General features: G+C 42.7%; 1 protein-coding gene across 1 annotated transcript in view; it reads left to right on the top strand.

The window, feature by feature from the left end:
• The window catches only part of FAM72A (family with sequence similarity 72 member A), a 58,582-nt gene that overhangs the window by 9,713 nt on the left and 31,660 nt on the right, over positions 1-17,209 (top strand). The window contains exons 2-3 of the mRNA XM_040421842.1: positions 2,430-2,585; positions 11,018-11,095. Coding sequence (XP_040277776.1) covers positions 2,434-2,585; positions 11,018-11,095 — 230 coding nt within the window. The 5' untranslated portion in view covers positions 2,430-2,433. The remainder of the gene's footprint in view (positions 1-2,429; positions 2,586-11,017; positions 11,096-17,209) is intronic.

Here is a 17,209-nt window from a genome sequence, read left to right on the forward strand (position 1 = left end):
CAAAAAAAGCAATTTTTGTCACTTTACATCACAAAAAGTGCAACACAAAGCAATCAAAGAGAGGTATGCCCCCCAAATGGTACCAATGAAACCGTCACCTCATCCCACGAAAAAATAGCCCCTACATAAGACAATCGCCCAAAAACTTAAAAAAAAAATAGCTCTCAGAACATGGAGACACTAAAACATAATTTTTTGGGTTTCAAAAATGCAATTATTGTGTTAAAGCGAAATAAATAAGAAAAAGTATACATATTAGGTATCGCCGCGTCCGTAACAACCAGCTCTATAAAAATATCAGATGACTTAACCCCTCAGGTGACCACAGTAAAAAAAATTAAACCGTGCCAAAAAAGCTATTTTTTGTCACCTTACATCACAAAAATTGCAACACCAATCGATCAAAAAGGCGTTTGCCCCCAAAATAGTACCAATCAAACCGTCACCTCATCCCGCAAAAAATTAGACACTATCTAAAACACAATCACCCAAAAAATATAAAAAAATATGACTCTCAGACAATGGAGACACAAAAATATGATTTTTTTTTGCTTCACAAATGCTATTATTGTGTTAAAGTGAAATAAAAAAAACAAAGTAGATATGTTAGATATCACCGTGTCCGTAACAACCTGCTCTATAAAAATATCACATAACTTAACTTCTCAGGTGAACACTGTAATTTTTTTTTATAAAAACAGTGCCAAAAAAGCCATTTTTTGTCACCTTAAATCATTTAAAGTGCAACACCAAGCGATCAAAAAGGTGTATGCCCCCCAAAATAGAACCAATCAAATCGTCATCTCATCCTGCAAAAGAAAATTAAAAAGCTATGGCTCTCAGACTATGGAGACACTAAAACATAATTTCTTTTGTTTCAAAAATGCTATTACTGTGTAAAACTTACGGTAAATAAATAAGTAAAACATACATATTAGGTATTGCCACGTCCGTAACGACCTGCTCTATAAAAGTATCACGTGACCTAACCCCTCAAGTGAACGATTTAAAAATAAATAAATAAAAACTGTACCAAAATAACCAATTTTTTTGGTCAACTTGCCTCATAAAGTGTAATAATGAATGATCAAAAAATCATATGTACCCAAAAATGGTACCAATAAAAACGTCAACTCTTCCTGCAAAAAATGAGCCCCTGCACAAGACAATTGGCAGAAAAATTTAAAAAATATGGCGTTCAGAATATGGAGACACAAAAACCTTTTTTTTTTTCAAAAATGCTTTATTATAACATAGAGTAGACATAAGGGGAATGTTAAGTAATAAATATTTTATGAGGTATCGCTTTCTATTTTAAAAGCAGAGAAATAGAAATTTTGAAAATTTTTCCCAATTTTTGGTAAATTTGGGATTTTTTCATAAATAAAGGTGAAAGTACAATGTGTCACGAGAAAACAATCTCAGAATGGCTTGGATAAGTAAAAGCGTTCCAAAGGTATTACCACCAAAGTGACACATGTCAGATTTGCAAAGAAAGGCCTGGGCAGGAGGGTGAAAACTGGCCCGGGGTAGAAGGGGTTAAACATCCTGAACGGCATCTCTATATCACTTGCCTGTTGTTTCTTCGCCCAGGAATCTATCTTCTCAGCCACCCTCTCTGTTCCCAATTCTGAATAATAGCTGGAATATCAGATGTTTTCTTTCACAACTGGTATTGATCTGTTCTTTTTCTGGAGGACAGCCAATGTCTATGGCTACATTCATATGGCCGTCTGACAGACCTTTTTTCAATGGCCATCACATGGCAGTCTGTGAGATTATTCACATGGCAGTTTTTTTGATGTCCCATGAATAATGGCTGTGAAAAATAGAATGTCCTATTTTGTCCGTTTTCACTGACCGACAGCGCCCATACAATTAAAGGGGACCGTTTTTAGCGGCCATTTCTCAGAAAGGAATCCGCAAACCGCGGATCCGCAAAAAATGGAAGCCGCCTGTGTGCCTTCCGCAATTTGCAGAACGAAACGGGCGGCCCATTGTAGAAATGCCTATTCTTGTCCGCAAAACGGACAAGAATAGGACATGCTATTTTTTTTTTTGGGCGGGGCCACGGAACGGTGCATCTGGATCCGTCTGACAAATGCCATCAGTTTGCGTCCGGATTGCCGGAATCCTCTGCCGCAAGTGTGAAAGTACCCTTACCCTGACATCATTGCCCATTTTCTCAGACCCATTCTGTTTTGGCCTCTGGAGGTCCTGGTGGATGCAGAATCTTCTGGTTTCCTACCTCTTCCTGTCCTTTTATGACAGACACAAACCCTCCTTGAACTGAGCGACACTGACTGGGACTAGGTTACATGCTGCCATTGTTTTATCAGGCTTGTTTCGTGAACATTTTTATCCCAGACATTAGGGCAAGTGATAAATTCAGCAATGTCTATGCTAATGAAGTATATTTCTACTTGCAGTATCATGTCCTTTGTGGCCTCCATCTTTAAGGAGAAGCAAGTCTCTGTCCTGCACTGCAGGTACTGTGCGCAGGTGCTAAGCACACGTGGAATGAAGGCAGAGCTGCTGGCTGGAGCGGACCGGGAGATGTTCTCTACAGATATCCCTCCCACTGAGTAAGTGCACACGCCAGAGGTTTCATGCATTCATAGAACACGTGCTCCTATAATGACTGGTTAACACTAGGTCTCCCCGCCAGCAGAGGTAAACGCAGTATAAGTAGGAATGATATGTCTCTGATGCTTTTGTCTACAGGGTGAAACATGGTTGCCTGGGAGTTGTGGCAAAATCTCAGCATTACAGCATCGCAACATCAGTGTTTCCCACATGGGAAGCCTGGTCAAGGGGTGACTTACCCACCACTGCAAAAATGTCATTGGGTTAGATGTTACAAGGTTGACCATGACCTTGTTTCCCTGAGAGCTTCACGATAATCTGGCACATTCACTAGTACCGGCTGGAACGCCTACTTCACCTTAAAGGGGTTGCCTAGGAATTTAAGACATTTGCCGATGAGCAGAAAATGGTATGAAATAAAAAAAATCCAGTTAAATCACCCGGCTCTCCAGTTCCAACGCCCTGGTGTTCACTGCCGTTTCTGCAGGGATGACCTCAAGTATTTCAGTCACATGATGTTGCAGCCAATTATTGGCCTCGGCAAAATGCTTGGACGTATGGCACGTGGCCACTGAGGCCAGTGCTTGGCTGAGGAGGAGGAAGGACGAGCCATCACGCCAAGGATTGCATTAGTGTAAAAAAAAAAGACAAGATTATTGTAGCATTTAAAAGCAAGCATTGAGAACGGTGACAACTTTCTAATATAGAGGACAGGCCCACAGAGGTCGCACTACATTTTTTCCAGAAGAGTAAAAATACTCCTCCGACATTTTTGAGGGGTATCTTTACCCGGGAAGGAGCACGAAATTTGCAGTAATTCAAATACATAATATTCTGCCTGCACTCGCTCACATCTGGGTTTGGAGCCTCTGTTGCAGATTCTGTCTAAAGACCAGACAAAAAAGCCTTATATGCAGCACTTTTTTGGTCTGGTAAAAAGACAGGCTCGTGAATGGAAACTGAACGGCCTCCATCATAGTACGCGGGGTCTGTTCAGCTTCTTCCCTGTCAGGTAGGCCGGGTTCACATGACATTTTTGCCATATATTTAATGTACACACAAAAAACGTATATACATTAACAGACGCCTCAGACAGACGCCATACTGTGCCATCTGTCACCATAGAATTCCACTGTAAAGAAAAAAGATATGTTAGCCTACATGTTATTTTGCTGGATTTGCTACACTACACTTTCCAATCCTTTTTTTTTTTTTTACTAACTTTAGTGGTGATGTGAGCGGGGTGTAAGAGGTGGGGATTTATGCAGGGGGCCATTACTGGTCTAACTAACATCAAGCTATTATAGCAAAGTGATAAAGTCCAGTCCAATATGGCGGATCTTCCCTGGACTTTACCACTTGGCTATAATAGCCTGTCTGCATTCACTACATACTGCACCACATACATGCGTGTGATGTATACATGTGTGTGATGTATGTACTGCAGCGTGTAATGTATACATGTGTGTGATGTATGTAGTGCAGCGTGTAATGTATACATGTGTGTGATGTATGTAGTGCAGCGTGTGATGTATACATGTGTGTGATGTATGTAGTGCAACGTGTAATGTATACATGTGTGTGATGTATGTAGTGCAGCGTGTGATGTATACATGTGTGTGATGTATGCAGTGCGGCATGTAATGTATACATGTGTGTGATGTATGTAGTGCAGCGTGTGATGTATACATGTGTGTGATGTATGTAGTGCAGCGTGTGATGTATACATGTGTGTGATGTATGTAGTGCAGCGTGTGATGTATACATGTGTGTGATGTATGTAGTACAGCGTGTGATGTATATATGTGTGTGATGTATGTACTGCAGCGTGTGATGTATACATGTGTTAATTTATGTACTGCAGCGTGTGATGTATACATGTGTGTGATGTATGCATGTGTGTGATGTATGTACTGCAGCGTGTGATGTATACATGTGTGTGATGTATGTAGTGCAGCGTGTGATGTATACATGTGTGTGATGTATGTAGTGCAGCGTGTAATGTATACATGTGTGTGATGTATGTAGTGCAGCGTGTGATGTATACATGTGTGTGATGTATGTAGTGCAGCATGTAATGTATACATGTGTGTGATGTGTGTAGTGCAGTGTGTGATGTATACATGTGTGTGATGTATGTAGTGCAGGGTGTGATGTATACATGTGTGTGATGTATGTACTGCAGCGTGTGATGTATACATGTGTGTGCTGTATGTAGTGCAGCGTGTGACATGAAGTGTGATGTATGTAGTGCAGTGTGTGATGATCACACACTGCACTACATACATCACACACATCGTTACATTACACGTTGCTGTCACCTTGTTCTGCGTCCAGTCTTTAGCTCCACCGCCACCAGGGTCCTTGTGCAGCTCGCCCGGCACTCCATATTCAAACATCCCCCGGGAGCCGGCCCATCCTCCTTCCAGCGCCCGCCGGCTTCCCCTGATGCAGGACCTGTATCTCTCCTGCGCCCCCCAAAACTAACCAATAGCAAAGCTCCTTGCTGTCCAGAGCTTTGCTATTGGTTATTGCAGGCACAGGCAGCATCGCTGCGCCGCCTGTGCCGTTCACAGCGCGCCCTACGCTGATGAAAAGCAGGGAAAAGTCTAAGGCGTATTTGTACGCCTTTGACTTTTTCCAGGGAGTAAAATGGCCGGAATATGACGCTTGTACAGGCGTTATTGCGACCACTGCAGGCCCGTTCTTTTTAACAATCTACCTGTATAAAAGGTTCCTTAGGCTGGATGTACACGCTGTGGCTTCCACATGGCCCGAACTCTGCCCACCAGTGATGGTTAATGACTGCACAATTTTGAATGTAAAACCTCAGATCAACCTGCAAAATCACACCAGAGGTAGGCAGGGTCTTGATGGCACGCGCCAGCCGTGACTCATAAACCTAGCCTTAGGAAGCCCAGTACATGGCAGCCAGTCAGAGCTTACAGAAGCAAGGGGAGTGTTTCCTCTGGAATACAGGGCGTGTATAATTATGCCAAACTGTTTGATAACTGCCATTGGCCAAATGACACAATATTCTTTTGTGCCATTAGGGCTAATAGGGCACCAGACCCCTTAAGGGGTTATTCAATGAATAGTATTCATCTAAGCATTAGATAGCTGATAAATATCAAACGGCAGTGATTCTGAGAACAAGAGGTCCCCAAGTCCTCTCTGTCTGAATCTGAAAGTCCATATCGGTCTACCTCTCTGTTTACAGGACTAATTGGGTGTCTACGGATAGGTGACAAATACTTAAAATAACACCTTTAAATAGTGTAGCGTAAAGTGGTAACAGATCCACCTTAAAGGGGTTTTCTGGTTTGCACCAGCATCCTTTCAATCACTTCAGGACTGGGCCATTTTTCATTTCCGTCTTTTACTCCCTGCCTTCCCTGAGCCATTCCTTTTTTTTCCCATTCACATAGCCATATGAGGGCTTGTTTTGTGCAGGAGAAGCTGTACTTTCTAACGGCACCATTTAATATTGCATGTTATGTAGTGGGAAGCAAGAAAACACAGTTTTATAGGTTAGTTTTTAGTTGCCGTAAAACTGACCTGTGTCCTTCATTCTCCGGATCAGTACGATTACAGCGATACCACGTTCCTATATGGGTTTTTTTGTGTTTTTAAACTTAAATAGAAAAAACTTTGGAGAAAAAAAGATTTTTGCTATGCATCTCCATATTCTGACCCTTATAACTTTTTTATATTTACATCTACAGGGCTGCGTGAGGGCTCACTTTTTGCTGGGCAATCTGTTGTTTATATTGATATGGTTTTGGGTGTGTGATTTTCATTTAATTTTTTTGGAGGCAAAGCAACGAAAAATGATGTTCGCTGTATGGGATAATTATTTTTAGATTTTAATAGTACGGGTGTTTCGGGATGCTTATGATCTTTAGTTTTTTATTGTTTGTTTTTATAATGGAGAAAGAGGGGTGATTAGAATTTTTTATATTTATAAAAGCTTTTTTTTGCCCTTTTAAAAAGTCATTTCTCCCAAAGACTGCATTTATTTATTAATGCAGCCTATGGGAAATTCCTATATATATTCCTATGGAGCGCTGCCACCTGAAGGCCTCTGTAGGAATACCTGTGGCGTTGCCTCAAGCAGGCTCCAACCTACCACCACCAACGAACGGATTCCCCGATATCAGCATGGGCAAGCCGTTTGAGTCCTGGGAGTTCTGCATCTGAGAAGTTAAATGTCTGCAATCGCCGTTCGCAGACATCACCACCCAGTGTGTGCTGTTTAAAACAGCAGAAACCTAGAGGCAGTGGCGTGCTCAGGGGAAGGCGGTCCGCCCTGGGTGCCGGCTCTCAGGGGGTGCCAGAGCCTAGAAGCAATGGAAGCGTTCATTGCTGGAGCACAGGGAACTGTGGTCCTGTCACTCAACTCCCTGCGCTCGGTCTCTCCCGCACTGAATGGTGAAGCAGGAAGACTTCTCCCCGCTCCACCATTCAGCCTGTAGGCACAGATCATGCTGACGACCTGTGTGGGCGGAGCCTGCAGCCCGGAAATCTGCATAAGCTCAGCCCACACTGTGCTGCAGAGCGATCTGTGTCTGTAGGGGAGAGAGGACTGGGAGCTTCAGGAACGGGACAAGGTGAGTAGTTACTGTGTTTTTTTATTTTATTTAACAGAGGGCATTTCTACCATGGTGGGGGCACAGAGGGTATTTCTACCATGGAGGGGGCACAGAGGGCAAAATTACTACAAAGGGGGCACAGAGGGCATTACTACTACAAAGGGGGCACAGAGGGCATTATTACTACTACAAAGGGGGCACAGAGGGCATTATTACTACAAAGGGGCCACAGATGGCAATAGTACTACAAAGGGGGCACAGAGGGCAATACTACTACAAAGGGCATTACTAGTATTAGGGGGGCACAATGGGCATTACTACTATGGAGGGGGGCACAATGGGCATTACTACTGTGAAGAAGGCACAGTGAGCATTATTACTATGAAGGCGGCACAATGGGCATTACTACTATTAAGGAGGCACAATGGGCATTACTACTATGAAAGTGCACAGAGAGGGCATTACAACTCTGAAGAGGCACAGAGAGGGCATTACAACTCTGAAGGGGGCACAGATAGGGCATCGCTACTTTGAAATGGGCACAGAGAGGGCATAACTACTGTGAGGGAAGCACAAAGAGGGCATTACAACTGTGAAGGGGGCACAATAAAGGGATAAGTACTTTAAAGGGGCACAATGTGGGCATAACTACTGTGAAAGTTGTACAGTGAAGGCATATCTACCTTGAAGGGGCACAATATGGGCATAACTACCATGAGAGGGCACATATCTGGACAAAACTACTGTAAAGGTTGTACAATGAGGGCAATACTACTGTAAGGGGGTGCAATTTTTTAAAAGTACTGGTGGGGGGTGCCAGAGAAAGAACCCGCCCGGGGTGCCAAACACCCTAGGCATGCCACTTCCTGGATGCTATCCATATTTACACCTGGGACTTCCTCTGTATGTGTACGTGCATCAATAGATTGGTTGGATACAGGAAGTGGTACATACAGGATGGAAACAAATCAGAGGGATTTGTGTACTGTACATAGTGAAAACGGTTCAGCAGGGCCCAAACTGAAGACAAAAAAGCATAGGGAATATGTACAGGAAGTAACCAGCTACATAAGCATTTGTGTTAAAAGTGATAGTAATCCTGGAAAACCCCTTTAAGACCGTAATTTCATTTCTCATTTAGCTATGCAGGTAGGAACAATAAACCAAAACCTGTGAGGTTATTTTATATTCCATCAGGATTTGAGTTCTAGTTCTACAGTACAAAATCCATGGATGTTCTGTAACCAAAGGCGAACAGTAAAACACGAAATGTCATGTACATCTGAACCATTACTAGTGTCTGCTATGTAGTAGGAGGATCCTTATGGAGAGCACCTAAGCGGTGTATAGGCCAGGCAATGCTCCTTTGGAATTCTGGGAAGAAGGTATTTGCATATCCGCTTGCTATGTAGTAGTAAACCAGCTGGCATGCAATGTAACGGTTCACATGGGAAGACATTCAAAAGTCATTGTGAACTGAGAATTCCTTCCAATAGGGGTTGCCTATTGTCTGTACAGTGTTCATTTTAGGACATGATCAGTCACCCATTTTAGGCTACTTTCACACTAGCATTTTTTGCGGATCCGTCATGGATCTGCAAAAAGGCTTCCAATAATACAACCGCGTGCATCCGTCATGAACGGATCCGGTTGTATTATGTCTTCTATAGCCATGACGGATCCGTCTTGTGTCAGAGAAAACGGATCTGTCCCCATTGACTTACATTGTGTGCCAGGACGGATCCGTTTGGCTCTGCTTCGTCTGCAGGCAGCATTTTGGTGTCCACCTCCAGAGCGGAGTGGTGACTGATCGGAGGCAAACTGATGCATTCTGAGCGGATCCTTTTTCATTCAGAATAAATTAGGGCAAAACTGATCCATTTTGGACCGCTTGTGAGAGCCCTGAACGGATCTCAGAAACGGAAACCCAAAACGCTAGTGTGAAAGTAGCCTTACACTGCATCTATAATAGGCACCTACAACGAGCAGGTAAGTCACTGCACCAGAATGCACAAGGGGATTTTCCCATTGACAGTCATTTGATTTATAGGTGTCAGTTTATTATTTTCATCCAGGCATGTAATCTGCATGTAAGTGGGTGAGCGTTATCTTGTGTAATTTGCCTTGTACGGATTGTTTTTCATGTGCATTGGGTTGATATTTTCTGCTCATTGTAGCGCGACTGAACCAAATCCAAGAAGCTTGTCCGTACTTGTATGGATTATGCACCAGTTCTATGCATGCTCTGAATATCATACAAGTCTAATGTGTTTTATGTGCAGTAGACGGATGCAGCAGTGAAAAGCTCTCTAAGGCCTCTTTCACACTACCATTTTTTTTTCCGTTTTGCGGGCCGTTTTTGGCGTTCCGTATACGGTCCGTATACGGAACCATTCATTTCAATGGTTCCGCAAAAAAAAACGGAATGTATGTCCTATTATTGCCTGCAAATCACGCTCCGTGGCTCCATTCAAGTCAATGGGTCCGCAAAAAAAAAACGGAACACATACGGAAATGCATCCGTATGTCTTCCGTATCCGTTCCGTTTTTGCGGAACCATCTATTGAAAATGTTATGCCCAGCCCAATTTTTTTCTATGTAATTACTGTATACTGTATATGCTATACGGAAAAACGGAACGGAAACGGAAACAAAAAAACGGAACAACGGATCCGTGAAAAACCGACCGCAAAACACTGAAATAGCCATATGGTAGTGTGAAAGAGGCCTAAGACAAACCTATTTTGTCTACAATACACAGGAAAATAATGTGAGTCTGCAGTTATGGCTATTAAACCTTATGTGGAGATGTCCCTCAAGATGTAAACTCTACTAGATTTCTGCTTCGAGGCTTCCATAGAGCAGGATCTGTATTGGATTTTGTATAGAATCTAAAAGGACGGAGTAAAAGAGAGACTATGCACTTCTATAAAGCCTGGGTGACTCTGTGACTAAGGGCTCATGTTCACGACCGTATGTTCAGTCCGAATCCGTGTGTCCATTTCGAACCCCCGCAAAAAAGATACAATGTGTCCTGTACTTTTCCAGACAAATATATGACATTTCTGCAGGAGTTAAAACAGAAATGGCAACATGCACTTGGTCGGTATCCGTGTTTTTAGCTCCGCGATTTGCAGGCGGCAAAACAAATACGGTTGTGTGCATAAACCCTTAATTAAAGGCTATGGACACCTTTGGGTGCATCATTTTATTATTGCATTGTACTCATTTTGAGCTAAAAATCATCTTTTCAATTGGTCTTTATTAAAAAAAAATGGAGCCCCTTTCTCTGTACAGCCTTGAGATTCTCTAGTAACATGCTCTGTGTTTTTACTGTGTACCATCAGGCAGCTCAGCTGATGGCTTCTGATCTCTGACCTTTTCTGATTTGTTGCTTTCTTGTTGCTTCCAACTGTCTATGGATTAGGTTTCATGCACATGTGTATCCCATGTTTTTCTGACTCCCATCAATAGAAGGGGCTATTTTCATCCGCAATACAGACCAGAATAGGACATGGTCTATAATCTGCGGAACGGCCGCACAGATGCGCAAAAAATACAGATGGTCCCTTAGAAACGAACAGGTCAGGGTGCTATCTGCAAAGAAACTGGATAGCACATGGATGAAAAATATGGTCATATACATGAGACCTTACATGGAGCAATATCCAAGACTCCTAATGAAGATTGATGGGTCCATTACAAATGTGCGCCTGTTTGCTTCCACGTCAATGAGTTATTACATAGGCTGCAAAGAGTTAATAGGAAATATTCTTATGTCCAGTCTCTGATTACTTAATTGAATATTAATAAATGTCAATCTGCTTTCTTTTCCCCAGTTCTGTAGACTTTGTGGGAAGCTGTTATTACTTTGAAGCCTGCCGATGTAAGCTGAAGAATATAGCTTGCCTAAGATGGTAAATATGGCAGAAAAGGGTTATTTACGGTATATGCGCATCAATCTACTAACGATAACATAAGAAACACAAAGATGCGACAACACTCTGCAGGCACCAAGACCATTACTGCTATATTTAGTATACTTATTCTTTACATGTGGAGAAAAGGCAATTCAGACATCGATACAGGAAAGGATTCTTTACAGTTAAAGCAGTCAAACTGTGGAATGTCCTACTCCAAGAGGTAGTAATGGCAGATTCTGTGTCAGCATTTAAAAAAGATCTAATGGATAACGGCATTGAGGGTTATAATTAATCTGACAATTAATCTTTAATTGATTGAGAATGGTTGAACTTGCAAGAAAGACAAGAGAAGCGGAAATCGGTAGGTGGGTAGGGCTGTTACGTTAGTGAAGGTAGGCAGTAATGCTCCCCTCAGCAAGTTGTGCCAGAGGCACAACACTCACAAGGGCTTTCCAAGACTTCCGCCACACGCTGCTGAGTACCTTCTCCACTGACATGGGCAGCGCTGCCTAAATTTTCTACTTCCCCTGTTTCACAATGGTTGAACTTGAGAAACTGTGGGGAAGACTTATCAAACTGGTGTAAAGTAGAATTGGCTTAGTTGCCCATAGCAACCAATCGGATTCTAACTTTCATTTTTCACAGCTCGATTGGAAAATGAAAGCTGGAATCTGATTGGTTGCCATGGGCAACTAAGCCAGTTCTACTATACACCAGTTTCATAAATCTCCCCCTGTGTCTTTTTTTCAACCCATGTTATAAAGCTGCTTCCTACCTATTGAGTTATTTTTTATAGGCCTAGGCCCAAGAGAGAGGTAAATCTCCTGTATGTAGTGTAGGGACCCATCTGGGTGAGGTCACCTTGTGGTGGCTGGTAGGCTCACATAGTTTAACCCCTTAAGGACTTGCGCCGTACATGTACGGCGCAGTCTTCCGTGACTTAAGGACCAGCGCCGTACATGTATGGCACTGTGATCGGGGCAGGTGCAGGAGATGCGCCCGCCCGATCCGTGGCAGGGGTCCAGCAGTCACTGATAGCTGGACCCCTGCTACATACGCCGGCATCGGTGAAATCACTGATGCCGGCGCATTAACCCTTGATGTGCCGCGGTCAGCGCTGACCGCGGCACGTGCGATGTCCTTGCGGGGACTGGAGCTTCCATCGGGTACCCGCGCTGCTGTGACGGGACCCGATGGCAGGGAAGGCAGCCCGGTGCCTTCCTTAGGCATCGTGGCTGCCTTCCGTGACAGCCTGTGAAATCCAACCCCCTGGATCTCACAGGCAAACAGGCTGTAAGTGTATTACAGTGTGTAATACACTTACAGCCAATGCATCACAATACAGAAGTATTGTGATGCATTGTAAAGGGGATCAGACCCCCAAAAGTTGAAGTCCCAGAGTGGGACAAAAAATAAAGTGTAAAAAAAGAAAGTTTTACAAAAAAATTTAAAGTTTCAAGTAAAAAAAAAAAAGAAATGTGTCCTTTTCCCAAAATAAAGTAAAAATGTTTTGTAAAAAATAGGGAAAAAAAGAAAAGTAGACATATTAGGTATCGACGCGTCCGTATCGACCGGCTCTATAAAAATATTACATGACCTAACCCCTCAAATGAACACCGTCAAAAAAATAAAATAAAAACTGTGCTAAAAAAAACATTTTTTTGTCACTTTACAACACTAAAAGTGTAACACCAAGCGATCAAAAAGGCGTATGCCCCCCCCAAAATAGTACCAATCTAACCGTCACCTCATCCCGCAAAAAATTATACCCTACCTAACACAATCGCCCAAAAAATAAAATAAAAATATGACTCTCAGACTGTGGAGACACTAAAACATGATTTTTTTTGTTTCAAAAATGCTGTTATTGTGCAAAACTTAAAGGGAGTCTGTCACCAGCATTTCACTTTTTTAACCCTTCCCACAGCTCCCTAGCATGCTTACAGTTAATAAAAACGTTACCTCTGGCATCAATCCTGGACTTATAGAACCCTCAAAAACGATCTTTATAAGATATGCAAATGAGGGCTCGCAAGTGCCCAGGGGCGGCGTTACTCTCTTAGGTGCCCTGCTTGCTCAGCCTTCTCATTGCGTCCCCCCGCTCCTTCCTACCCTCTGCCCGCCCATCCTTTCCCTCTGACCGCCTTTGTACTAACTTGTTATGCTGCTGATATCCCGCGCCGACGCACTCATTCCTTTGGCTGGCGCATGCGCACTGCGATGCCCATTCCTTGTACGGCATCACAGTAACTATTGCGCATGCGCCGGCTAACGACGCGAAAATCGGCGCCGTTAGCCAGCGCATGCGCAATAGTTACTGTGATGCCGTACAAGGAATGGGCATCGCAGTGTGCATGCGCCGGCCAAAGGAATGAGTGCGCCGGCGCGGGATATCGGCAGCATAACAAGTTAGTGCAAAGGCGGTCAGAGGGAAAGGATGGGCGGGCAGAGGGTAGGAAGGGGCGGGGGGACGCAATGAGAAGGCTGAGCAAGCAGGGCACCTAAGAGAGTAACGCCGCCCTGGGCACTTGCGAGCCCTCATTTGCATATCTTATAAAGATCGTTTCTGAGGGTTTCTTTAAGTCCAGGATTGATGCCAGAGGTAACGTTTTTATTAACTGTAAGCATGCTAGGGAGCTGTGGGAAGGGTTAAAAAAGTGAAATGCTGGTGACAGACTCCCTTTAAGAATATTAAAAAAGTATACATATTAAGTATCGCCGCGTCCGTAACAACCTGCTCTATAAAAATACTACATGATTTAACCCCTCAGGTGAACACCGTAAAAAAAAAAATCGTTGTCAAAAAAGCCATTTACTGTCACCGTACATCGCAAAAAGGGCAGCATTGCTCATATGTTTTAATTTAGCATAGCCTCTAGCAAAGCAATAGCATGACAATTCCACAATAAGTAAATGATACATTGTACCTACAAACTATACTGGCAGTGGGCAGCCAGAAATGGTAACAATGTTACATTCCTAGCTAGGATACTAGAGCAGGATCTGCAATAACACTTAGAAGTGCAGGCTGAAACTAGCTGGCAATTTTAAAAGCACTCTTTAGAAATATATTAGATAGATTAAATAAAAGCTAAGTTTTAGTAATAAGTAGGTGCAGGATTAAGAGGTGTAATTTAGTCCATGGGACATTAGTAGGTTTGATTTATTGAGTAAAACACCGCATCCTAACACCATAAGGGAAAACTAAGAAGTTACTTGTTTGGCTGTTAACCCTTGCTTTGTAACTTGAAAATTTTGATTAAAATGGAAAATCTGCCAAAAAAGTGAAATTGTGACATTTTATCTCTATTTTTCATTAATTCTTGTGGAACACCTGAAGGGTTAACAAAGGTTGTAAAATCAGTTTTTAATACCTTGAGAGGTGTAGTTTCTAAAATGGGTTCAATTTTGGATGGTTTCTATTATGTAAGCCTCACAGAGTGACTTCAGACCTGAACTGGTCCTTAAAAAGTGGGTTTTGGAAATTTTGCTTCTAAACTTCTAAGCCTTCTAACGTCCCCAAAAAATAAAATGGCATTCACAAAATGATCCAAACATGTAGTAGACATATGGGGAATGTAAAGTAATAACAATTTTTGGAGGTATTACTATCTATTATAAGAGTAGAGAAATTGAAATTTGGAAATTTGCTAATTTTTCAAAATTTTTGGTAAATTTGGTATTTTTTTATAAGGAGGGATGCTAATGTCCTACTTGATCAAGAAATCTAGAGAAAAAACCTACTTATATAAGATAAAAGAGAGTCATGGAAAAACCCACACCCAGACAGCTGACATAGCCAAAGCTCTTCACTCATACTACTCGGGGCTCTACAATCTCCAGACTAACCCAAACCCATCTCTCACAACAAATATCCAGAACTTCTTGGATGCTTTGAACATTCCCACTATCTCTGAAACTGAGGTGGTTAGCCTCTTGGCCCCAGTCACAATAACTGAACTGAATCTATCCTAAGCAGCTTTCCTTCTGGGAAAAGCCCTGGACCAGATGGTCTTCTGCTTCTCTACTACAGAAAGTTTGAGGATGTGTTGACATAGCACCTAGTCTCACTCTGCAACTTTCTACTTCAGGGGGGCAGGTTGTATCCTCAAACGCAAGAGGCGCACATCACACTGATACACAAAACTGGAAAAGACCCGCAGTCATGTGGAAATTATCGCCCCATTTCACTACTAAATCTAGATTTGAAAGTATGGGCTAAACTGATAGTCATTCGTATTAGTCCCCTTCTCATACGACTCATCGGCAGTGAGCAAGCAGGGTTTGTGAAATGTAGAGAAGGTAGGGATAACTCATGCAAATTGCTACACTCCATACATATAGCGCACAAGCGTAAATTACCGCTGGCATTGTTGGGAATAGATGCGGAAAAAGCATTTGACCGAGTGAATTGGACTTTCATGGGAGCCACACTACGTAAGTTTTACTTTCCCCCTGAATTTATCACAGCTATTATAACACTTTATGCGCAACCGTCAGCCCAAATAAAAATAAACGGTACACAATCCCCATCATTCAAAATTACAAATGGGACGAGGCAGAGTTGCCCCCTATCCCCCTCCCTCTTCATTTTGGTGGTCGAAACCCTCCTTCAGAACATCAGACAAAACCCTTCCATCAATGGTTTCACTATAGGTCACCTCATAGGTGACTATAGGTCAATCAAATGTGTAGCCTTTGCAGACGACTTATTATTCTTGCTCTCAAACCCAACCTCAGATCTCCTACTCCTCACAAAAATACTGGACGAACATGGCCTCTTGTCAAATTTTTAAGTAAACGTGTTAAAGTCAGAAGTCCTCAACATCACCATCATCCCAAAAGTGATTTCTCTCGCAAAAACACTGATCCACTTTCCATGGGTCCCTACCTCTTTGAAATACCTAGGCATCCAAGTACCGAACAAGCTGTCAGAACTATACAACCTAAATTTCTCCCCACTTTTGTTAGAGATCAAAAAGCTCCTACATGACTATGATTTCCCCTTTATCTCATGGATGGGGCGTAAGAACTTACTTAAAACGTACATCGTACCAAAAATAATATATACGCTCTTAATGATACCCACTTACTTACCACTTACTTAGCTCCATCAGGTCCCTCTTCTCCAAATTCTTATGGAAAGGACGCAGACACAGACTGCCATACACTCTGCTTATAAAAAAAACGAGAGGGCGGAGGCATGGGCCTACCAAATATAGCATTATACTATAAAGCCATACACCTAAATAGATGGCTGGAACTATTAAAACCCAGTAAGCAACTGGCTTTAGACACCATAGCACAATACTCCTTGGGCTCCTCACTAATAAAAAACCCTCTGGTGGCCGGTGGAGAGTGGACTTTAGCACCGTTTCCTTCCTCACTCCTTCCCTCAAACCTGCTACCCAGAGCATTCACTAATATCGACTCGCCATATTCAGAGTTTTGGGAGAAGCTCAAAAACACCGCTATCGCTGAGCTTTTCCCTTCAAACCAGATACCATCACAGAAGGAGTTACATGAAATATTGCAAACCACATTTATAAACACTCTACATTCAGTGCATTTTCAGAGAGTAGCAGAGAGATTCATTCAGTCATTCTCCTTCAACAGACCACTTACTGCTTTTGAAACTATATTATCTACGGGTCATCCAACCCAAAGAAAAATAGGAAAACTATACTCCCTACTTCTATCTCCTCCGACTCTTTCCAGACCCACTTTCATTACCTCCTGGGAGAGGGAGCTAAATATAACCCTCAAAGACGAAGAAGTTAAGGCAATCCTGAAAGTGTCACATGGTTTCTCCACGTGTGTAAGCCTTCAGGAGAACCACTATAAGTTGCTGACCTGATGGTATAGGACCCCGGAGTTTCTATTTGCACATAACCTATCCCAATACAGGAACTGCTGGCAATGCGAGGCACAGGTTGGCTCCCTCGCCCACATTTGGTTTAACTGCCCGCGCGTTGCCACTTTCTGGAGCCAGGTCGAGCAGACCATCAAGAAAATATGTTCACCTTCCTTTACTCTCAAAATAGAACACATGACTATAGCAAGACCAAGTGAGTTCTATTTGCCTTCAAAAAATAATCTGGCCACTCA

Source organism: Bufo bufo, chromosome 3 (genome assembly GCF_905171765.1).
Source record: "Bufo bufo chromosome 3, aBufBuf1.1, whole genome shotgun sequence".
Lineage (NCBI taxonomy): Eukaryota > Metazoa > Chordata > Amphibia > Anura > Bufonidae > Bufo > Bufo bufo.